This window comes from Vicugna pacos, chromosome 3 (assembly GCF_048564905.1).
Source record: "Vicugna pacos chromosome 3, VicPac4, whole genome shotgun sequence".
Taxonomy (NCBI): Eukaryota; Metazoa; Chordata; class Mammalia; order Artiodactyla; family Camelidae; genus Vicugna; species Vicugna pacos.
Genome location: NC_132989.1, coordinates 85,246,325 through 85,270,392, shown reverse-complemented (window position 1 = coordinate 85,270,392; position 24,068 = coordinate 85,246,325). Strand labels below are relative to the sequence as shown.

General features: G+C 40.0%; 1 protein-coding gene across 9 annotated transcripts in view; it reads right to left on the bottom strand.

The window, feature by feature from the left end:
• Positions 1 to 4,249: 4,249 nt before the first annotated feature.
• Positions 4,250 to 24,068, bottom strand: part of ESM1 (endothelial cell specific molecule 1) — a 64,027-nt gene continuing 44,208 nt past the window's right edge. For 7 of the 9 annotated variants that reach the window (XM_072958685.1, XM_072958683.1, XM_072958684.1 and 4 more), the window contains 4 exons: positions 17,805 to 17,913; positions 12,580 to 13,321; positions 9,377 to 9,529; positions 4,250 to 5,781 (listed from right to left, as the gene is read on the bottom strand). In XM_072958685.1, the coding sequence (XP_072814786.1) occupies positions 5,681 to 5,781; positions 9,377 to 9,529; positions 12,580 to 12,880 (555 nt within the window). In that variant the 5' untranslated portion in view covers positions 12,881 to 13,321; positions 17,805 to 17,913 and the 3' untranslated portion in view covers positions 4,250 to 5,680. Of the gene's footprint in view, positions 5,782 to 9,376; positions 9,530 to 12,579; positions 13,322 to 17,804; positions 17,914 to 21,424; positions 21,455 to 24,068 lie in introns of those variants that run through there. The other 2 variants (XR_012071491.1, XM_072958689.1) reach the window with 2 other exon arrangements.

The window sequence follows — 24,068 nt, the reverse complement described above, 5'->3', positions numbered from 1 at the left end:
TAATCCACAGACCTTTATCTTTACTTTCTAAGGATTCACTGGCTTTGCTTCTATTGGGTCAAGATTTGTTTCACAAGAAAGTTGCAGTGTATGCTAATGAGCATTGTAGCCTTTCTAGTATTTACAAGAAAACTATAATTCTCTACATTCACTTGGTCTGAAATCTTAACTTCATAGCTAACAAAGCACCAGGATGACAAAGTACATCTCAAACAACTGCAATGTACAATGATGTTCTTAATTCACCATTTATGTAAACTACTAATTTGTTTTCATTTGTTTAAATTTGCTGCAGTTTAAATTTTCAAAAATGGAAAGAGATTTATTCATTTTCTCAATTATAAAACTCACTGCAAAATTTTAGAAAATAGCTAAAGATGTAAAGAATAAAATAAGCATCACTGTTAACATCTCAATTTTTAATCCATTTCTATTTTTTCACAAAAATAAGATAGTTCATATGGCATGCTAGCATGCTTTTTTCACTTACTATACATTAGAAATGCTCTTAGGCAACCTTCACTTAATAGTCTCACCGAAATCACCATGCATCTCCATTCTCTCTGGATAACATATGACTACTGACATGCAAGGTGTCCACTGACAGATGCAGGCAGGCAGGACTCCCTCTGGTATGCATCTGCACACTTGCATTTCCACTAGTTGGAATAAAAACATACCAAGAACCTGTTGCATTTTTCTCAAACCTGTTTGAGCCAGTTATCACTGATACATGGATATTTAGATATTAAAAAATTCAATAAGCTAGCAGCACAAAAAGAGGATTATTGTTTCTATAAAAGCCAAGGTGAATGTTTTGGGGAAATCTGATAAAGGTATTACTTTAAAAAAAAAACTGCTTTCAAACTGGGGAGAGGGAGTCATGAAAATCTAGAAGGAGTTTGCACCCTGACTGTGGTTTAGGCACAGAAGACCGCATGGCTTCATTACCAGCCACACAATCTGACCAAGTCCCAGCACCGGATATGCTGCCACCCTCTGCTTTGCAGTGAACACGTCAATCATTCTATGCACCTCATCATTCTCAATGTTTAAATCAGAGTCTGTTCTTGGCTCCACTGTCATTTCTTTAACCAATACCTTAGCAACAACATTTTCAGATTATTCACAATTTTTCAATATTGTAAAACCACTGCAACATTAGTTGTAAAAGCACTTTGAACACTTAACAAAATTATTTCCTTAGAATAAATTCATAAAAGTAGAATTTTTGCACAAAAGGATGTATACTTTTAAAGCCTTCATATATATGTTTATGTGTGTACGTGCATATTTTTAAATATTGGGTAGGTAAACTAAAGATTTTAATATTTTAATTTCTAAAAATCAACGGCTAAAAGTGGTACAAAGGTAAGTCATAGTTTTTACCACTAAGCATAACATTTTATCACTGAAATTATTTACACATAGGTGTTTTTATCTGTAAAATTAAAGGTTTAGACTAATTCTTTACGCCCCTCTTCTCAACCCCACTGTCTCAGATTTCCACGCACTGCTGTATTTTCTAGGCGTCTGAAAAGTGTATAAATATATTTACTTTGTAAGAGTTATGGCTCAAAAAGCTATATAAGTGGAATTTTCCACTGGTTTCATGTAATCACATCAAACTATATCATTGCTTCAGAAGGTCTTTATCTCCATTTCTAACTGATAACCCTTAGCTTAGAATGATGTCTCTAATTTTGTGGGGGGAGGGTGACAGAAAGAAAGAGGTCCTCTGCTAGTAACTAGGGTCCCTTCTCTCTTGTTGCAGGCTAACTGCCCTTCTGTCCTTCCTGAAGATCTTCTGGAAAAGTGCTCACTTGCCCTGCAGTTTTCAGTGCCCTTCACTCACACTTCCACCCTGACCTCTTCATGGACACTGCTGGACTGGTCACCAGGGAGTCTTCAGGTCCACCTGATCACTCCATGACACATGGCACCACTCTCCTTGAGGCCACAGGCTCCTTGATTACTTCCTATGTCTTTGGTTCTTCCACGTCTATCCTCCTTCTATGGTCTGCTTCCACTTGTCCCTCACAAGTTTCCACAGTTTAGCTTTAAAGTTTCTCTGGCATTTCAACACTCTCTGCTACTTAAATAGTTAAGTATCTTCAAACAAAAAATTAAATGAACCAAGTGGTTAAGAAATATTACAGTGCATTCTTTCATAAGCCCAGCAATAATCACTTCTGATCACCGCTTATCTCCCTTCTAGGCAAGTCTAGATTTCACTATATCAGGGCGTCTCAAAGTCCCAGGACCAGCAGCAGCTGCATTACCTGGCAACTTGTTAAAATGGAAAATCCTTGGGAATCAGCAATTTCTGTTTTATCAAGGCTTCCAGGTAATTTTGATGCATACTAAAGTTTGGGAACCACTGTTCTATATTATACACCCTTTTAAAGCCAAGCCTTAATCAATTCACCCTCTAAATATCTGTGTGATGCTGAATTACATCTGTGGATTCTTTTCTCCAAGGGAGCTCACAGTAAAGGAAAGGAATAAAGTGTAGAATGGAAACAAGAGTCCTCCTGAATTACCTCTCACAGAAAACGACAACCCAATCTGGCTACCATTTAAATTACCTTATACTTTTTGCTACACAGTGATATCCCCGATTCCTGAAAAGAGGCACTCTCTGTCTCTGTTGCCCTGGGCAACCCTATTTGTCATATTCATTGACTCTAATGAACGCCTCCAATTTTTTCAATCACCTTATGTCCCAATAGGCAGAATAAGTTAGACATTAAAGGGACAGGGAAGCCAGCAGATGAAAGGAAAGGAGAGGCCATCTACTCCCTCAGTAGCTGCAACTCTGCTGGAAACAGGAGGCCTCGCACCTGCTTCATCCATTCATTCATCCATCCACCATCCATCTCTATCCCCGTCCATCCTTCTAACCACCTATCCTCCTATCCACCTATCTATCCATCTACCCTTCCACTCATCCATCCATCCATTCATTCCAGAAATATTTATTGTATGGAGTATGTGCCAGCTTGGGTTCTCTTCAATATCAAATGAGGTTGGGCTTCATTTGAGACCACTGACCCATGGCATTTTCTTTTGCTTCTTAAGTGTTTCCCAAGATGGCCCATCGAGGTGTAGGAAGAAAATTTTAGAACTTCTATTTCAATTTATTTCTTATCCTTTAAAAAATTTCTAGTTTGAGTGTACATTTTATAATGAATATAAGGTACTAATACTATACTATGTATATAGTTTAAAACTGCATGCTCAAAAAAATTGCAATCAAAAAGTGCAACATCCAAAGATTTTGGAGACGATGACTATGAAGAACAGAGTCAGAAGATGACAGAGCAATTCCAGAAGACAGGTACTAGCGTTTGGAGTGAAGAGCACAAAAAGACCCCAGGAGCCTGAAGCTGGGCAGCTGGAAAACATGTCAGTAACTAAGAGCCCACCTTTGTTTGATTTTATCATCCATGGTCACACAGCTGGTTGCCGCAGAGCCAGGAGCAGAGGCAAGCCCTGCCTTAGTCTAGCTCTTGTTCCACTGTCCACATTACCCCAAAGGAGTAAATGAACTCTGTCCCAGGCTTCAGGCCAAGATGGCAGATCCTGAAGTAACCCCACTCCCTGAGAGCATACCCTGACACTTCATTGCACACTACTGAAAGTAAAGATTTTCAGTGCTTTCTGGTTTTATTTAATAATAATACTTACATCTTGCATTAAGTTTTTGCATTTATTTTTACTAATTTTTATATTATTTGCATCTAGTTTCTCCCTTCTTAAAAAAAATATTTCAGGCAAACTGTTTTTTCTAATATGGGCATAATTTTTTTCAGCACTGTATCAATTTAGTTAAAATGTTTCTGTAATTTGCACATAAGGCTGAGTGAACATATACTATTCTTGAATACCATACACTCAAGCTTCAAGGCTGTATGTTACTCTATTCTTTTATAGGCACTGAAAGGTTTGTTTTCACCCATATCTTCTAAAGTGTAACTACTTTCAAATACCAATAGAAAAAAAATTTTTTTGGCCTCTGTAGAATGGGCTAATACATAAGGACCAACTTCTTAGGAAGCTCTAAGGCAACAAAAATCAGAGGCAAAGAAATAAATATTCTGGCCTCGTGTTTTGATAGAAGATGCTTATCTGTGACAGAAAATTTAATTGAGCAGCCTGTCTTTTAATATGCATTAAAGATTTCTATTCATTCAATGAATCATTTAAATATTTTAATGATTAACAAAGTCATGAATGGACTCAGAGCAGCTGTCTTGCTTTTTTATTGATCAATCATAAACGTGTCCTTTTAAAACAAATCCAAACAGCTTATTTAGCTTACGTTCAAAGACCCTCCCACACACACATTCACAACTCTGTTGGCAAACTTCGAGAATAAAACATAGGTAAATAGTGAAATAATTCTTAAATAATTCTTCACTCCAAATAAAATACTTCTGCAAATGTTTCCTAACAAAATCTAGTACAACAGTCCTGTTTGTGCTAAGATCCTTCCAAGTATACTCATAATTCCACTTATTAACCAAGTTTAAAGAAAAAAAAAATAAAAATGAACTATATTTTAAAGTTGACATTTCCTGCTGAAATTGACTCTTTTCCAAACATCCTAAAAAGCATTTTCTACTTTAAATTTAGAAGTCATTTAAGTCACTGCACTTACTTTTAAATAAATTTCCTGTTGCTAATGTTTGGACATTTTATAAATCCATAGTAACTAAATTTTTCTAGGTTTCCCTTATGCCTTATTACTATTATTATAATTATTAATAATAAATTTACCATGCCTTGGATGTTTGAAAACCTTATACAGTTATACCTTTATTCTAACCATTTTAAACAAACAATATTATGTTTATTTTCTCAAGAAGGTGATAAATACGGGTACGGAGGATGACTTGTACTAACAATTGTTTACAATAATATATAAATATTTACCTTCACACTTCCCCCAAGCGGACAAAATACTTCCTTGCTCTCGCGATCTGAGGTGGCATTCTTTAAAACCATTTATGGAAGTGTATGTTTGTCCTCTGCTCCAGAACCCCCTTCAGATGCAGTAATCTGGGAATGCCATGAGCAGCCCTTTGAAATCTGTCTCTGTTCAAGGCTGCTACTCAAACTCTCACAAGCTTCAAACAGCCCACTTCCTTCAGGGATTATTGTGTTTTGACTTTTTCCAAAGTTAAAAAAAAAAAGCAAAATTAAATTCTATTGAGGCTACCTCAAGGAAGACCTAAACATCATACTCTCCCACCCCACCCCCACCTTCTCTTGCTGCTAACTCGTCCCCTGTCCCATATCCCCAACATTAATATATATCGAGTCAAAGAACTGTGGACTCACTGTGGTCCTCAGCTTTGGCTAGTTTTCTCTTTGGCTGATCTCCCTCCAAGTTAAGATTATCTAAATTGCATTTTTAGCTCTTTGCTATTACTATAAACACATATTTAACAAATCTATATGCATTCAAATATTTAACAAATATCTAAAAACGTTCAGTCATATGCATTTTATGGATTGTTAGTAGCCTACTTTTTTTTTCCTGGACCCACCCTGAATCACTCTTGGTCTCCAAAATTACATGTCCATATGCTATAACATAGACAGTCCCTAAAATGTTGGCTGTGTGTTGAATGATCATTAAAGTAGAGTCTTCTCTTGGAAATCCCACCCAGAATCAGCGTGGATTTAACCACTTCATTACAGGAGACCGGGCAGCATTCTCCTTCATGAGTTCTTCTCTCACAGCGTTGCCGTCTCCAGAGGCCACATCATGCTCTGAAATTAGAAGGAATACACATCTTGTCCAAATGTTTATAACTCCAAGACCCAGTACACTTTTGTCTTATTTCTGTATTATGACAGATCTACAATGAAATCTCTAACAGATTCAGAGTCTATGCTGTGCTCACCTGCTCTTGTTAGAGAGACCTCCCATCTAAGTTAGCACCCCCTTGAATTATTTCTCTTCATTCACCTGTTATCACCTGATATTATTCTATACATGCATTTGTCTTTTTTTCCCCTGTATTTTCTCACTCCACCACTAAAATATCAGCTCCATGAAAGCAGGGACTTTGTTTTCTGCACTGGTACAACAGTACCCTGGAACAGAGTAGGTGCTTAATTAATACAGAATGAGCAAGTGCTGTAAGTATAGGTCTCGAAGTAAGATTCTTATCCTATCTGGTATGGAAGAGGGATTAGCTTATTGATGTAGCTTCAGAATGCAGAAGGCAGACCAAAGGGCAGAACTTATAAAGATAGTTCTTGCTCTACATAAGAAATAACACTGTTATATTTTTTTAAAAGAAATTTTCTGCTTCTAAGAGTAGGGAAGTGTGTTTGTTTCAGCAGTGCACCTCCTGAAATGGTAGGCTGTGAGAAGACTGGCATGGCCCACCAGATAAATGTATGTAAATTCATGAAACTTTCCAGACCTTACCACTACCCATTCCCCCAAAAAAGAGTTGGTTGTAAATTCCCATTCTTGGAAAGTTGGAGAGCCCACTACTCAACAACAACAACAAATGGAGACGGGAAACCAGGAAGCCCACGTGTCAAGAATGTTGCAACCAATAGATAGACAGTCAGAAAAAAAAACCACCTCATGCAATCAAAGCATAAAAGGCACCACCAGAAATCCCTGTGCTGAGGAACCTTGGTGCCATTTACAAAGGCTGGGCCCAAAGGGACTTGTGCAGAGGTGATGTGAAGCCCATGGCAGGACAAGGGCCCCAAGCCCCTTCCTGTAAACAGTAGTGCTTGAAGCCCAGGAAGTCACACGTGAACAATGCACAGCTGAACAGAAGGGCTCCCGGAAAGACTTTCCAAGAGGTCTTTAGGATATTCTGCCTTCCATCCTGAACCTGACTCAGGTTTACCGAGATTACACCAATAGCCATTCTCAGTTGCTCCTTTAGCTCATAAAGGGAAACACCTTAGGTCAGAAAATGCTTTTTCCACAAATTTCTAATAAGAATCTTGATACTTAATTTGGGTATAGAAATATTTTTTGTGTCACCTTTAGTGTAACTTTCATCCAGCAAAATACAGTTGCCCCTTGAACAACACTGGTATTGGGGGTGCCGACCTCTGCACAGTCGAAAATCCACCTACTGCTGTCTGCCCCCAAAACAAAGAAACTGGTGAATGACTCACTCAAGGGCAGGAAGCTGAAACAGTGTGGATAGAATCAGGACTCAAACCCTAGTTCTTTTGACTCCACAGATTGTGATCTCTAATCGAAAAAACCCTTTTCCCCACACCTAGTTAAAGATCTGTAAAATGAAAATACAAATACTATATTTATTGGGGAAAAAATACACATATAAGTGGACTCACATAGTTCAAACCCATGTCGTTTAAGAGTCAACGGTATCTGTTTCCAAGGCATCTATATAGTGGTCAAGATTTTTGCAGAATCTGCAAGCAAATGAGAGACGGGTGACAGGGCCAAGGGAAAGGGACGGCACAGTGGTCCAGCGGAGAAGAGAAAGGATGCTACTGTGTGTGCAGCAAGAAGGATGGAGGTGACATGAAAGTTGCATCATTGAGGATTATTTCAAAGGCACTCTCGAGGCTCCCCAGACATCCCAAACAGCAATAAAGGTTCACCAGGGATTCAATTCTCTCTTGGTGGAAAAGGTTAAGGTACAATCTTAAACGAGTGAAGAGGAATTGGAAAGTTGTTCCCTTAATGTTCTTTTTAGCCTACGGCCTTAAGAAAGCAAAATAAGACAAAAGAAGTTGCAAGTATTTGAGATAGCTAGTTATGCTGAGAATTCAATAGGTCTCAAAGCTGTACTGAAAGCAATCAAGCCATTCAAAAAATTTTCTGGTCTTAGAAAGTAGATCTGGTGGTTGCTAGGGGCTGAGAAATGGGGGTAACTGCTTAATGGGTACTGGTTTTATTTGGGGCTGAGAAAAGTATTCTGGAACTAGACAGAGGTGGTGGCTATGCAACACTGTGAATGTACTAAATACCACTGAATTGTACATCTTAAAATGGTCAATTTTATGTCATGTGAATTTCACCTCAAAAGTTTTTTTTCACAACTTAAAACTCAGTTTTCTTCCACTTTGCTTTTCAAAGACTATAGGGACAAGTCATAATAAGTATTTAAAATATTAATACTGATCTCAATTTCCAGATCAAATATGCACCAAGATATTCACCTAATGGTTAAAAAAAGTTTCCATTTTTTATGTTTAAGGGCATAGTCGAACTTAAAAATAATAATCACTTAAAAATGCAGTGTTTCCCACTTTATCCTGATGTATTTAACTGTACCCATGTGTAAGAAAGAGGTAAAGCTTGGAAATAAGCACATTTGCCAAATATTTCAAATCTTGATTAATTTGAAGTGCAAAGAACCAGAATCAAAAACTAAGATAGATTTGGATTGTCAACTATTTCTATCTAAGGAGGAAACATATATAGTTCTTCTGATACTATTAGTTGCTGCGGCTACATGTTGTTTTAAATGAGCTATTTTCAATTTAATAAAGCTTTACTAACCATTTAGTCAACAAGATATCCGAACACGTGCCTACTATCATCTTACAGTTTACACCTTACAACTGTTTCTCACGTTCTGACAACCTGTACGAGAACTACACGAGCACTAACAAGCAGCGTGTGAGTATTACTACACTTTGACTCAAAGGTTTAGAGGTAATTCCAAAATTCCAATCACAGATACTTTTATTCTCTCCCAAATCCACAAAAAGACATGCTTGGAATTATTCCATTTATACACTTCCATTTGGTTAAAAAAAGTTTTATATTTTCTATGTAAAGAGGCTTCTCTGAAGTCTTATCCAATAAATTCCTCAGAGTACTTTTCCTGTGTGAATTGGGAGACAAGCAGCTTTGTCTGGTTCGTAAGTAAAACAGATCCCCGAAAAACTTAAAGAACTTTGCATAGCTTGGCTCATTTTTATTACACGTTTTTTGGGACTCAATCATATTTTTCCCCCATCTAAATTGGGTAAACTGTATGAAAAATAATATAATCTTCAACATTATTAATGAGGTCTCTGAAAAATAGCAACAAGATTTAACAACCACCCACCATTCCCTAAGTAAAATAAAAGAAACAAAATTATTTAACCTTTTTTTTTTACTTTATTACCTTTTTTGTATGGGGGGAGGTAATTAGGGTTATTTTCTTATTTTTTTAATAGAGGTACTGGGGATTGAACCCAGGACCTTGTGCATGCTAAGCACGCATTCTACCACTGAGCTACACCCTCCCCCAACAAGAAAATCACTTATATCAACATCTTATTCTATTAGCCATATTTTTTAAGTTATTCAAACTGAAAACAATATTATTGTTTCAATATTTATCCGGGAATCGGTTCTTACCTGTGTGAGAAACAAATCTCTGGTTGGACGCTTTGGCAACTGAATATTGGAAGAAGGGAAACTTCAGACATTTGCCAGTCACCCTGTCACATATGCCCGACTGACAGTCGCAAGTCTGTTTGCATTCCATCCCGAAGGTGCCGTATGGGCAGTCTGAGGACAAAGGGAAGGGTGAGAGAGGGAGCTGCTGGATGTGTGGAAGTGCCCACCCTCACAGCCCCTGGGTGCACTCAGGAACTGACAAACCTCATGAATCCTGACCATCAGATAAAACCCAATTCTCAAAAAATCCCAGGCTTTGAAAATTAAAACTTCAAATCACATACGTGAAATCACCCACTAAGACCAGATAATGATGAACGCCCCAGTTATAGTATCTTGCTGTGAAGTTGAGCTGAAGACAGATACATATAATCAATATCCTTGAACCAGTTTTAATTCTATTTACTTTCTGCTTAGACACCAAAAGACAGGGTCTCATGGGCTACCTCTGTGACAGCTCAGTGAACGTGGGCAGTTGAACAGACATGTGTGTCAGCTCCTCACAGAGTTTAAAAGGTATGATGCTGTCTTTGAATCAATCCCCTGTACTCACAGACAATTTACTGTTCTAAATATATAGAAACTAAACTGGCTTAAACTAACCAGGGGCTAAGAAAGCTGCTATCTCCGCTCTTTATAAAGCGATCAATCCTCAGTCTGCTCCAACTCTTAGCAACTTCCTTATTTATTAAAAGAGCAGGACAAATTAACCTAACTTCTCCAGACGTTAAGAAGATGCACTAATGAAACCCTCTGCAGAGCTAAGATGCAATATGATAAACATGAAGAAAGCTCAGAATTTATTTGTATACCTGCCAAAATCCAAAAGCTTTTAGAGCTTCGATGTTTTCATACTTAGATTAAAACATATCATATTGAGAAAAAGAGAACAAACTCCTTTATTTAAAATGCATGCTTTTTGTAATGTAAACGGCATCTCAATAGAGTAGCCAGTCCTCAACAGCCAAGGAGAATAGATGTAGAATATTTTCTTGGCAGGAGACTATCCTTGTAAATGTACAATCACATATGGGTGAAGAAACAACATGTGAGGCATCTGAGCCTTCAGCAAACTAATCTTCCTCAAGACAGGTATTAATGAAATATATTTTGAAAAGAGATTTAAAGTTTCTCTACCGTGCATCCTTCAGATTAGAGAAGCACCAGGTTTTCAACACTGGCCACTCTGCTGGGAAGAACAGTCCTGAAAAGCGATCCTGAAAAAGCCTCTAGCAGAAAAGCACACAGGATAGGATTCTGTCTCCAGTGATGCTGAAAACTTAAACTTTAGCCAAATTCTCAGTTATGCTCCTACTGTATTCCTGAATGTACTGAATACTGCTGGGCAGATAGTAGGTGTTCAATAATGATGTGTGGGCTGGCTGATTGTTATCTGGGCAACACAATGCCAAACATCTGAATATTTAGAGAACGTCCGGATATGCAGCTAAAATATACAGTTTTCCTAGGAGTGTTCTGTAGAAAAGCTGAAGGAGAGCGTTTGCCTAGAGCAAAATATAATGTCTCTATCTAGCTGCCGAGGTTCACACAGACTCACTATTTCCAGCAGAGAGAAAAATGTTTGAAATTAGACTCTCTTGCAGTCTGAAGGATGTCCAAGAGCTATCCTAAATAGCTTTAAAAAATAAATCTTATTAACAGCTACCTCAATCATTCAGTGAATGTTGGAGAGCTAAAGACTCTGGATGCTTTACAGCTTCTTTCTTTCTCCATATGTAATTGAACATTTAGAATCACACTTACAGAGACAATTTTTATGCCAAGAGAAAAAGCAATCCATGGCATATACTTGTTATATCAGAAACAGGACTGTGTTAACCACTTCCTCCCTAATTTCCTTATGTGAAGTACTTTTTCTTGGCTGATAAGCCCTATAATTTACAGAAAATGCAAATCCTACTCAGCTGAAAGAAACAGTATATGAAAGTCCATCAAAGAAAATGTTTCCTCAATATTCTAGTTTGTATTGGTTATAAACAAAAATAAACTAAGCAAACAATAAAATTTTCCCAATGGTTCAAGAATTTATTTTCTAAACTTTAGAATGTTTTGTGGCTTAAAAGGTGATTGATTTACAAAATATTTTTTCTAAAAAAGTTACTGAGATTAGCTCAATACTGGATGATTATCATTCATAAAAAGTTTATATTAAATCCATAAAAATAAGATTTAGAGACTTTCCAGTCCTTTTAATTTTAAAAGCTTATTTGTATTATAAAACTGATGAATAGGGCTATAATATATGTGTTGCATCTTAAAGTTAACTCTTAAGGATGAGATCATGAGGCATCCACATACAGAGTATTTTTAAATCACCATTCCTTCCATTCTAAACATGTTAAAGATTTTAAACGACAGCACTAAGTTTGAAATAAATTCTGCAAATGCTTAACCAAATTGTTTATCTATCATTTCAACCTAATAAGGTTTTTCTTTAAGTATGTAAGACTGCCAACCTCTTTCTTTACAGACTTCCAATTTTTATTTTTCTTTACTGTTATTTTTGCTTATCTTACACTATCTGTTATTTTTCTAGATGATCCAAACCTTTCATAAAGTGGAATGAGGCTTGTTTTATACTCCAGGACAACCTCTTCTGAGAATGTGGGTCATTTTGCCAGATGACTTAAGCCACCCAATTTCACAAAGTGCATTAATGTTCATCAGAAATATTTGGTCTTGAGAGGTGCCCTCCAACCTGTGGACCCTTTTAAGATCAAAGAATCACTAAACCCCAGGGCTAGCCACTTCTCCCAACAGGTTACCGAGTGCAGACCTCTGTAATCACTGTCTGCAGAAGAGAGTACCTAAACCATCCGTAACAGATAACCTGTCAAGTTCCTAAAGTGTTCCAGAAAGGAGGAAACTCAATCTTCAATTGCAACTTTTTTTTTTAATCTCCTAAATATAATGAGTGAAATGCTGTATTTCTTTCTGGGCTTTCCTGCACACTGGGTTCAGCTACAATGTGCAGCGTTATCTTTCTTTCTCTCTCTCCCCACCACACCACCTGTGGGGACCTAACGCACTTGCATTTTCCCTCTTTGTCTGTAGGAGGAAAGGCTCCTGCCTCCCACGCTGGCTGAAAGCCCTCACTATGCCCTGGGCGGGGCGGGGGGAAACAAGGGGCCACTCTTTACCTTTGCAGATACCAAACTCGTCACCAAAATCATCCTCCTCACTGTAAAACTGACACCTCAGCCCGGGGCCACACTTGACGCCATCCATGCCTGAGACCGTGCGGTAGCAAGTTTCTCCCAGCCCCGCGGCGCACACGCGGCAGCAGCCACAGTCGTCCAGCACTGTCCTCTTACAGCGCAGGCTGCTTTTGCACTCGTTACTGTCACAGCGCTCGGGGCAGTCCACCGCGTACTTGGTGCTCCAGGCCGCCGCCAGGTGCGCAGGGACCAGGAGCGTGGCCAGCAGCAAGAGGCTCTTCATGTTTCCCGCGGCTCGGCTCGCTTCCCGCGGCGGGGGTCTTTGCTGGCGGGAAGCAGCCGTCCAAAGTGGTAGCTGAGCCTCTGCCTACTCGTTTATGAGTTTTATACACTGGGTTGCCCGCATGCTTCCCCGTCATCAATTTCCTCAACCCAGCAGCAGCGCTGTCCTCCTGCCAGGCTCTCTTGTTTTAGTTTATGAAATCCAGGATGAAGGCTGGATTAACACGCTGCTGCCATCCAGGAATTGAAAAGCCCGAGCTGATGTCATCTGTTATGTTTAGATGGTTGTTTTGCATGAGGACTAAAAAACTCGCTCACATCCGTCTCGGGGGCTCAAGGACGTCTGTGAAGGGGGAATAAAGAAGGTTGCACGCCCTCCTCCAGGACAGGAATTGTTCTGACACCAGCACATCAGTTGTGGTGTAGCTTTGTCTCAGAGCCTCTGCAGTCAGGAGGAAAATTATATCAACATGAATCATCAGGACCGAAGAAGCTCCTTTTAAAAAAATAAATAAACATTTGGTATTTCCCCTCAATAAACAGCCATGAGCTCATTTGGAAGAAGAAAGGGTTAGAGTGTGCCTTTTCAATACTTAGAAGAAAGAAAATATTTTGAAAGGGTTATTTTTTTAAGAGACCCCCTCTTCCTTCCTCCCACCCTTCTTCAAATATTATTTCTAAAACAATTCATATGACATATATCTAAGTTTATCATGGATGTAGCTGTATTTCTAGTAAGATGTGGGGCTGCCGCTGAGAATTTCCTTTAAAATCAATACAAAAACCACAAAAGAGGTAAGATGCTGCTGGCACTGTTCCTGGCTTACTCCATTCTGGAAAAACTTATCAGTTGGACTCCTGCTGACCCAAAACTCACTGGGGAGAGGGATCATCCATCACCAAGACTGCCTGTCCAATGATGGAGCCCATTCGCAGCCCTTCCCCTCACCTCCTGGCATAGATCAGAACCCTCACTAAAAATTGCCAAACAAGGCAGCCAGCCCAAGGAAACAAATGAGCCAGCAGGGAAATCGGACCATGGCCCAGAGAGGCTAGTCACAGGGAAGGGAAAACATTACCCATCTGGAAACAAGGTCTTCATGCTATGGGGGGTCACAGGGCCTAGGTCCCACCAGGGAAGACAAAGTGGTCCTCTTAAAGCATTAACTAGATCAAAGCCTCATTAAGCAAGGTTTGTGGGGCAGAAGGAGCAAGTCAAAAGAGGAGAAAGGAGAGTTCTTACTCCAGCTACATGTTGGATTCCAAGCCCCACCCACCTGTCAAAACAGACATAATTCCATTGTCATCTAGTAAATGCACAACCAATACAGCTGATACCTCTGGGTCTGTCACAAGTTAACTATGGGCAAGCCACAGGACTTCTCTCAGCCTCAGCCTACTTTTTTGAGAGCTGACAGCATTGGGCTGGTTGATCTCTAAAGTTTTTGTCCCCTCTAGAAGGTGAGCCTGAGGTCACTGGATGTGACTTGATGATTAGCCTTCAAAAGTGCGATTTTAGGAGGTTGGAGGGAACAGAATCTGGACTGGGGGGTGCAGAATCCATATTGCAGGGATTTGAGGAGATGGGAAATGAAGGCAAGAGTCCTAGCTTCCAAATTTTTCATGACAATCCACTTTTAAATATCCTGTCTTCACCTCCAGAAGCAAACACATACTTGACAAACAGGACACTCTGATTTATTGTTTTCAATACTGGGTAACATCCACTGAGTGCATGGTATGTACCAAGCACTGTTCTGAAGCATTTTACGTGTATTAACTCACTTGATCCTCACCACAACCTTATTAAGTAGGTGCTATTATCATTTTATGAATGAGGAAACTGAGTCAGAAAGAGATTAAATAACTTGCCCAAGATCCCATAATATCAGAGGTTGAACTCGAACCATGTCAGTCTAATGTCAAAGCCACACACTCTATTGTCCTTTTCAACATAATCATGCTTCCATGGCCAGTGGTTCTGATGGCCTAGTTCGCAATTTAAGATGACCCTGGGAAAGTTTTCCTGTTCCAATTTTGTTGAACTCTACTTTCTGACGGGAGTAGTTAATTGTAAAAGTGGTTAATAACAACACCTAACTATTGTGGAAATCTTAAGTGCCAGAGACCATGCAAAGCACTTGATGTGGATTATCACATTTAACTTTCAAAACAACCTCAACAGCTAGGTACTATTCTAATCTCCGTCTTAGAGATGACAAAACTGAGGACTAGAGGAATTAAGTAATTTGTCCAAGGTCACACAGTCAGCAAACGACAAAGTCAGGACGCCAACCTTAAGACCAATCATGTCCAGAGACTAAAGATGGCAAAATTAAACACATGCAGGTGCCAAACAGGTAACCCCAGTGGGTGAGGTGGTCAGCTAACCAGGTGCACTGCAATGAGAAAGAGGGGATTTTACCCACCAGAGTGTACATGCCTTAAATAAGGGAAGCAGCAGCTCCTTAGGGACAACTGACTGCTGTAGGAAGATGAGCACACTGTGCTCAATCTTTTAATTTTTTAAAATAGAAGATAGAACCCAGACTTTTGAATGTAATCCCCTAAGTTTTAAATGTTGGCCAGTATCTCATTTGAATTAGAAAAACATTATATGTGCCTTCATTTCTTATGGACTGGATCCAGTCTGCACACTAGTTTGGTCTTGCTATAAATTTTGGATTCTGTCAGAGCTAGATCTGAATCTCTGCTCTGAAGCTTATTCCCTTCGGGAACTTAGTTTAATGTCTCTAAGCCTCCATTTCCTCATTGTGTACAATGGGCTAGTGATACCTTCTTAACAGGGTTATTGTTAAGATTGATAAGATAAGGGATGGAAAGTGCCAATCAAGTAATATGCATTCAATAAATGGTGGCTAGTTTTCATTTTAAAATATTGTCATCATGGCAGTGAATAAAGAAAAATAATAAGAAGGTAAGAACCTTCTGGTTTTCATAGGAATTTAAGGAAGAACAATAAGGGCCTTTGAATGTCAAAATCACAAGTGTTGAAGGGAAGGGAAAAAGGTACTTGTGGACAACCATCTTCTGCATTTTTCTAAAAACTGATAAATACCTTTGGAAAATGACTATGGTACAGAGAGAAGATATAAGCTGAGGGTACCAAACCCACAGTAACAGTAAATCAAAAGACAGTACACAGAAGAGTGGAGAAAATACGCTCAACAGAGTTCATAAGTGGTGGAACTATCTCAATACATAGTACATAACAGCTCATTTGGGGGACCCTTCAATTCCTTCCAAGACTCAACAAAAACTGGTCATCCCACCAAAGCCCCTAAGGGATTTTTGTCTAGTTTTATTCCCATCTTTCCCAACCTTGAGCTCAGATCAACCAGTCTTATGAGGAAAGCTAGCAATGACCACTAAGAGTTAGGAAATCAGAGCATGAGTAAACAAGGAGCCAACTTTCATCCGAAGCAAAAAAATAATTAAGGTAAAGGCAAAGCTGGTGATGGTGAGGGCATGAGGTCCACCTTGCTGGGCTTGCTTTGAGCTGGGACTGGCCAATCACTAACCTTGTTCTCTACATCTTGGTATCTAGTGAGGCCAAGGGGAACCACATAAGCTTTCACGACCCTGAAAATGCCAGTTCAAGCTATGGTGAACTATCTGGGGTTCCAAAAGGTTGTGTGCGGCCTTCTGCAGGGGGAGGCCAGAACCACGATAAAACTGCATAACTATTCAACCTAGTGCACCTTGTGCATTTAAAATACCATTGTGATTTTTTTCTTAAATTTGGTTTTATGCCAAGCAGGAAAATAAGCCTAGATAATAGGCACTGGTATTTTGCGCTTGATTTTGCACATTATAATTGCTTGTAACCAAACACCAAGCTTTTTTTTCTGGATAGCTAAAGTGGGAACGGCTCTGAGAAGGTTCCAAACCCTCATGGTCAAGTCAAATTGGACCATGTTTACTGTGCCATCCTCACAAACCTCTTTACCAGCTTGGCTGGATTTAAATGGATTTACAAAGGCAGCCTTGAAGGTGAAAGTTTCCAAGGGGCAAGTGGAAAAATTCAGGTGAATGAGACTTTGTTTCTAGTTTAGTTTTTCGTTTTGGTATCATCTGAAAGTCTTCCTGCTTTGACACACCAGCTGATGGCAATTTTGCATGTGTCCAGGGCAAGGGCTAGCATATAATAAGAGCTTAATACTTAATAAACATGTAAACATAATTAACTGTTTCCCATAACCATTTTCAGAGAGTTGTAAGTTAAAGTGGGCACCAGTGTGTTCCCCAGGCAAAGCAAAGTAAGGTCCAGTTTCCTGACAGAATGAGGGAGAGGTAGCAGAGACAGCAGAAGCAGCTAAGGATGGATGGAGGCTGAGCAGAGACATTGGTCCCATCAGGTTAGCTCCTGCACAACCAACCAAATTTGTCCTCGTGACCTTCCAGCCTTGGATCTGGGAGCACCACATCCACCCTGAGGAGAAGTTCCCAGGAGCTCCTCCTGGCCTATAGACCCTGATGAGACATCTCTGCCAAACTGACTACTTACAGCAGCCACAGGTCTGCTGTCACAGGCCCTGGGGACTCCTCCCAGAGCCTCCTGACCTAGGAACAGCTTGCAGGAGTTCTAGAAACAGCTCTGCCACTACCAAACTATGTGATCTTAGGCAAGTCACTATAAACCTCTCATCTCTCCTCTCTACTTCAGTGATGAGTTAAGAAAACCAAAAGGGGCATTATGACTACTAATATGAAGAGTCTAAATTTCTAAAGATTTGCTTCATTCTTTAAAAATGATCTTATATCTTGGAGCAAATATTTTTCCCAAAGAAATATCTCTTTAGTTTCAATTCTTAATAAAGATAATTTTAATAGTAAAGAAGGATTTGGTGTTACAGGCAATTTTCAAAAACTACACTTGCTCAGAAGAGTAAAGAGCAGTGTACCTTTTTAATTCTTCTCCTTGCCAGCGTGGGGCCCTCTGATTTCTCCTAATGAGCAGGTCAAGGCTGTAGGCAGGTGGGGGACCATCACAGTTGCTCACAGCAGACAGCCCTGCAAGAACAGTTAGTGTGGGGGACTTTGAGAAGACAAGAACAGGATACCTACAGTATCTATGACAAACCTTGATCCTGAATCTCTGGGCGCCCCTCAAAGAACTTTACACCCTATCCAGAGCCCTGATTCCAGTGAAGTCCCCTGAGAAAGCAGACACAGAATCAGGTTGTTTTTCTAACCCTGGCCAAAACTAGAATCTTCTTCTGTGGGTTCACACTGGCAGGAATTCTTTTAGAGTGAGAAAGTCTAGAACTTGGGACATGTGGGAAGCTCTCACTCCCCAGCTGCCTATGTCTCCTTTGCCCCCAGTTCTAGCAGGTGATAATGTGAGGAATCAGGCAAGTTTTTCTAACAGCTAGCTGCTTTTCAAATCAGGGTTCCAAGTCTATGAACCTATCTTCACGATGTCATGTAGTGTCCTTCTGCCTCCAAATATAAACCCATGTCCACAAGCACCTGACACTGCCCAGATCCCAGACGAGAGAGAAATAGCTTGAGTACTGAAAGCAGCTCTGTACTTAGTACCAGAAGATAAGTTTGAGTCAAGCTCCACCATCGGTCCTGGAGGAAGACACCAACCAGCCTTCCTGATTAACATGATGTCTTTTTTTTTTTCAGCAAAATATAAGGGGTAGAAACACTGTCATCTCTTTTTTTTTCTTTAATGGAGGTACTGGAGATTGAACCTCGGACCTCAAGCATTCTAAGCATACACTCTACTACTGAGCTATACCCACCCCACCGTCAGCCTTTTCTTAAAGAGACATTGTGAAGATCAAAGATAGCATAGATGTGAAAACATATTGTCAACTCTAAATTACCATACAGGTGTGAAACATGATGACTTCTTTTATAAGACAAATTATACTCCATGAAAGAAAATGAGCCTAGGGCTGTCTATCTCAGGCCTCACCCACTCCTCCATTCCCCTCGGTTTCTTGGAGGTGGTGTAATTTTTCATTTACTCAGTACACAGAAGGATGGCTGAACCTCTACATTCTGGCTCAGGAAGCCTCCACCACCTCTCCCTGCAGCCTCACCCCATCCGGAGCAGGATGACTAAACGGCCCACAAACTGCTCTTGTGGGCCAAAAGAGTTTTCTTTTTAATTACTGGTTTCCTAAATGACTAAAGAGTTAGCTTAGGCACTGGAAGTCACTTAGATACTAGAGCTATCTGACATCAGAGAACACAGGTTTAAAAAGTCATGTTAGAAGTTATTGCTAAGACATTTGGAATTTTCACTAGGAATTTTGGAAAGACTAAGATTTCTGATTAATGCAAGAATCATAGGAAATGATTCTGCTACGTTGCTCCTCTAATAACATGACACTTTCTTTGCCTAACCTTAAACTGACCTCTTTCATAATGTAGTAAAATATTAATCAGGACCACCCTCATCAGACTCATCAGTTTGTCTAGTGATGAAGAAAGAGCCTTAGCCTTTACATGATATGTGGGTTGAATAAATGATTGAATGCTCAGGGAAAAAATAAAGGTAAGCCCTAGAAGAGGAGAAACAGAAGCATAACTTCCAAACCTCTTATTTAGAATTTTTTAAGGAATTGGCAATTTCAGATTCACTCTCTATCTGGTGTTGAAATATCTTGGCTCCTTTCTTCCTGGGATGTTCTCAATGAAAGGCCACATTGTGACTTTCTTTTTGTTTTTTTAAGTGTCTTGCTTTCTTTTGGCTGCCTTGGAGTTCATGAAGTTTCCAAGCCTACAATCTGAGAGCTTAATGTACACTGAGGGTGCCTTGTAGGGCTCAGTGCAGTGTGCATTAAAGCACTGTTCCCCAGACCACCTGCATCAGAGTGTCCTGGGGAGCTTGTCAAAATGCCACAGCCAGAGATTCCAATTTGACAGGGCTGGGAATCAACATTTTTAACAGGGAAGCTACTTGTTTCTGATAAACTGAAAAATCTGAGAAACTTCTAAACTAGTGGTTTCTCCCAGTCACATCTCTTCGTGTTAGCAGAATTAGTACATCTTATTCACTCTGGAGATTTCTGACAGGAAAAGCCTATCTTTGAGAGATTGACCTAGAAGATTTAACTATATTATGCACTTCAAATTTTTTTTAGCATAGTTTACTAATTCTAAGACATACGTCTTTACACATTAACATGACTGAATGAATGCCAGTCACTTGGAAGAGAATAGTGGAGCCAGTTTTTAAGAAATGCTGCATTTCTGTGGCCCAGGGGTCTATCTATAATCTATCAAAAAGATACGACATTGACATGTGATTCAACAGGACCAGATATGAATGTGGAGTTGTTTAGGAATATTTTAACCAATTTACTGAATGTATACTTTCCTTCCTATGAATGTTCAAAAGTTCTAAATGATAGAAATCTATGTTTAAATAATCCTGAAAGAGTACTTTCAGTAAGTACACAAAAGAGTACTTTTCAATTACTAAAATAAAATTCTAGTAATACAAAAGCATTATGTCAGTTTAATTGGAAGAATTTGTTTCTTTCTGAATGATATATGACATAATGGCACATATGGCATAATATACTAATAACATTTTAGATTCAATGAGATACAGTAGTTGTCTAAATAAATAGACTTGCTTTTATTTTTATTGATCCACCATCAATAGTTAGCAGCAAAATGAACTGTTTTACCAGTCTTTAATCTTCTACGAGAACTTTATACAGTAAAATCAAAGGTCTAACTCTTGCAACCTACCTGAAAAACATCATCTTAACCTGATCAAGTATTTTAGGGTGAGATATATGTGCTGTAAAGCCCAAGTTTAATATCTCACTCTCCATTCCAAAGTGCACACACATACACACACGTACATGCACATATACTCAGCTTACATTTCTAACAGTGGATCATGAGCCTATGTGCACACCACCACTTCCAGACAACATGCTGAGCCTGACTCCTTTGTAAATATATTTAGGAAGTACTCACTGAATAAAACACCAAACAATGTCTCCAAGAATGAAAGGAATCCAATGTACTCTGGGCTTTCTGTATTCAAAGTGCTCTTAAGACGGCAAATCAAAATTTCAGCTTTCATGTGGCCTGGTCTAGAAAGCTAGTCTATGAAGAATTAAGAGTATAACAAATGGACAATTTTATGTGCATTGACATTCTTATTTTTTAGCATTAATGCCTTCATTTTACAAACTTAAAATAATGGAACTTCAAATAAGGCCACAAATGATCACCTTTTAAGCACCCCACATCCAGACAAGATCTTAGAGTGAAAACAAGAAAATGTAGGTATACCATCAAATACCTGACAGGCATTACTGAAGTGACTGGAGAGGAAGCCACTTAGTGAAGCTGTTTGAAAAAGGGTAACATGTGTAGCATGCTTGCCGTGATAACATCTTCCTCCTTGGTTAAAACAAACATACACACAACCCATAAAGGCAACAGCAGCAACAACAAACACTGTAAGGGATTCACTCTGTCAAACAATCCTATGTGGTGAGCCTTCAGAACTGTTCACCTGTAATTAGAAAGCCACACAAACCTGCTGCGGGAAGACAGGCTTCTCCCATGAGGGGTGGATGCATCATCAGAGCTCTTCACATTCAGTTAGAGGAGTCCAAGACCTCAGAATGCAAAATAACGCTTCCCTCCACATTCAGTCCCACTACTAGGGCAACTAGAATAAACAGCTAATCAAAGACCTTTAGTATCTGAAAAGAGGAGAAACAGCTTGAAGCCATAAGCGTGACCCCAGAAAACCTCTCAAGCTCTAAATATACGAGAGCTTAGAGCTAGAAAAGGTCTGATTTAAGAAGTAGTCCTGAGTAAGTTTTATTCAGCTGCCAAAGAAACCAGAGTTAAGAAACATTTAATAACCTGGAATTTTATAATTTATAATTAAGTAAATATTTTTGAAACTTTGATTTTTAATCTTGACCTATAGTTATTATACAATAGTATTTACAGTTGAGTAACTTACCAATACTTCTCTTCCCAGAAAACAAAAAGGAACAGATTGTAAACAAATGTGTCCACAGTCGATGACAAGTGTGGCCCTGGCCTGAGCCTGCTCCTCCAGCCGGCTTAACCTCTTTTCTCCATCCACCAAAACACTTCACCCCTCCAGGCTGAAATATCAGGGTTGTGTGATGCCCTCGCCCATCTCCTCCAGGCCAGAATGAATCCCTCACCCAACCTGGCATTTCTGCACTCCTAACACAATTCTTGATGTGCAGGGCCCCCTCGAGTTCCAGTGAGCAGGCACCATTTTATGATCATTATCATGGTCTTCATGATGCTTCCCTCAGGTCCTGCACATCAGAAGGGCTCGAGAAATGACATAGGCTCTAAAAAGGGTAAGCAAACTTCAGGGACAGCTTCACAAACCCCAACTCTAAAGTGATAGTGAATGAGACAGCCGTCCGCGGCTGTCATCCTCCCGTCCTGCCAACTTCTCAGGGAGCTGTAGTTGCAGGCCTGCCCCCTCACTTCATCCTTTTCTAAAGTTAAAACGCTAAAAACAGCTCTGGCTGTTACATATTGAGCACATTAGTGGGAAAGAGTTTATCAGATCGCGTTCCTTTCTGCCCTGTGCCTTCCACCCCTACTATTCCCTCCTGCACCAAGTTTACCTCTCTCTATGACCCCCTAGCTCGACTGTCAGGAATTAAAGGGAGGTAGAGGCAGCAGATTTATTTCACCATATAGAGCAGTGGATAAAAATGTATGATTTGTTTGGGGTCAGACCACTTGAGTTTGAATCCTGAGTACACAACTTATTAATAGTACAAACTGAGCACAACATTTAAATCTCTAAGTCTTGGTTTCCCCAGGTGCAAACACGCATGACCTACTTCCTAGGATTAAAATGACACACCGAGCCAGCACCTGGTAAGGAGCGAGCACTCAAATATGTTGATAACAACATGGCCCTGGACCAGGTCTCCCCCAGACACCCCCTCCTGCCCCAGCTCTCCATGACCCCGTAATTCCTGGTCTCCGCAGGACGTACACAGTGTGAAAAGAAGGCATAGAAAAGGTCCTTAGGCTACGTCTCCATCCACTACACCCTTTGATTCCACTTACTTATGGGGGAGGGAAGTGTGGACGAAGCTTAATTCATACAATAAAAAGTCAATCTAAACCCAAATTGTTAAAGTGTTTTATTTTTATAGACAGTCTCATGCCTCTGGAAAGAGCCCTCAGCACTGGTCCGGGGCTCTGGGGGCTCTGGGGTCTGAAAATCAAGACAGCCAGGAGTGAGTCTTATTTATGACAGTCCATCAGTTTCCAAGGCAGTGAAACACAACAAGACCTGGTATAAGATGAGTCACACGGACTCACAGGATCAGAGAAGTCACGGAGGATCAAAGAACGGATGAGCCTTCCAGCTCACTGCCCCTCTGAAACCAAAAGACGCATTTCACAGGGCTCACTATAATCTGTTCCAACTAATTTTCAGGGATTGAGTCTAGAGGAAGAGTCAACAGGAGATTTAGTTGCTATAGCCACTTGGATCCCTGACAAAGTGGGCTTCAGTGGAATAATAAAAAGCCAATTTCTCACAATACCCTCCCCCAAACAAAATGAATGGAAGGGGAAACATTACTTGTGATGAAGGGATTAAAGACATAACTGAGCAACTTGCAAAGCGATCAGAAATAAATACGGACGTAACTGAGCTACCAGCAATGCACTGCAAATAAATATTATTTATTTATTCGGGGGCACTTATGTAACTGTTTTGTAATGGACACATCTATTCTGCTCTTCCTGTTGAATCCTGCCCACTAGCCACAGGTGAGGCGTCACAGTAACGTCACATGTGCCAGACACAGCGTTCAAGATGCATCTCATTGACCGGCTCACTTTGCAAAGCAACATAGGTGTGCTGCACAGTCATCTTGGCCTCCTGAGCTGACATGCAGTTGGTTAAAGGACATTTTGACTGGAGAGCTGGGGAACAGGGGACTCTCCAAGTCTGCTGTGGGAGCCTTGCTGCCACCCACACTACTCTGTCAGTTCCTGCCTGGGTTTCTTATAAACAAGGGCAACTGGCAAAGCCATACACATGAACCAGATCTGACAGAGCAGAGTTCTCTGGGGAGATGGGAATTGTTTCCTCATGACCCATCCTAGAACAGTGCACTGAAAGCCAAACAGAACTAGACTTTGGACTGCGTGAC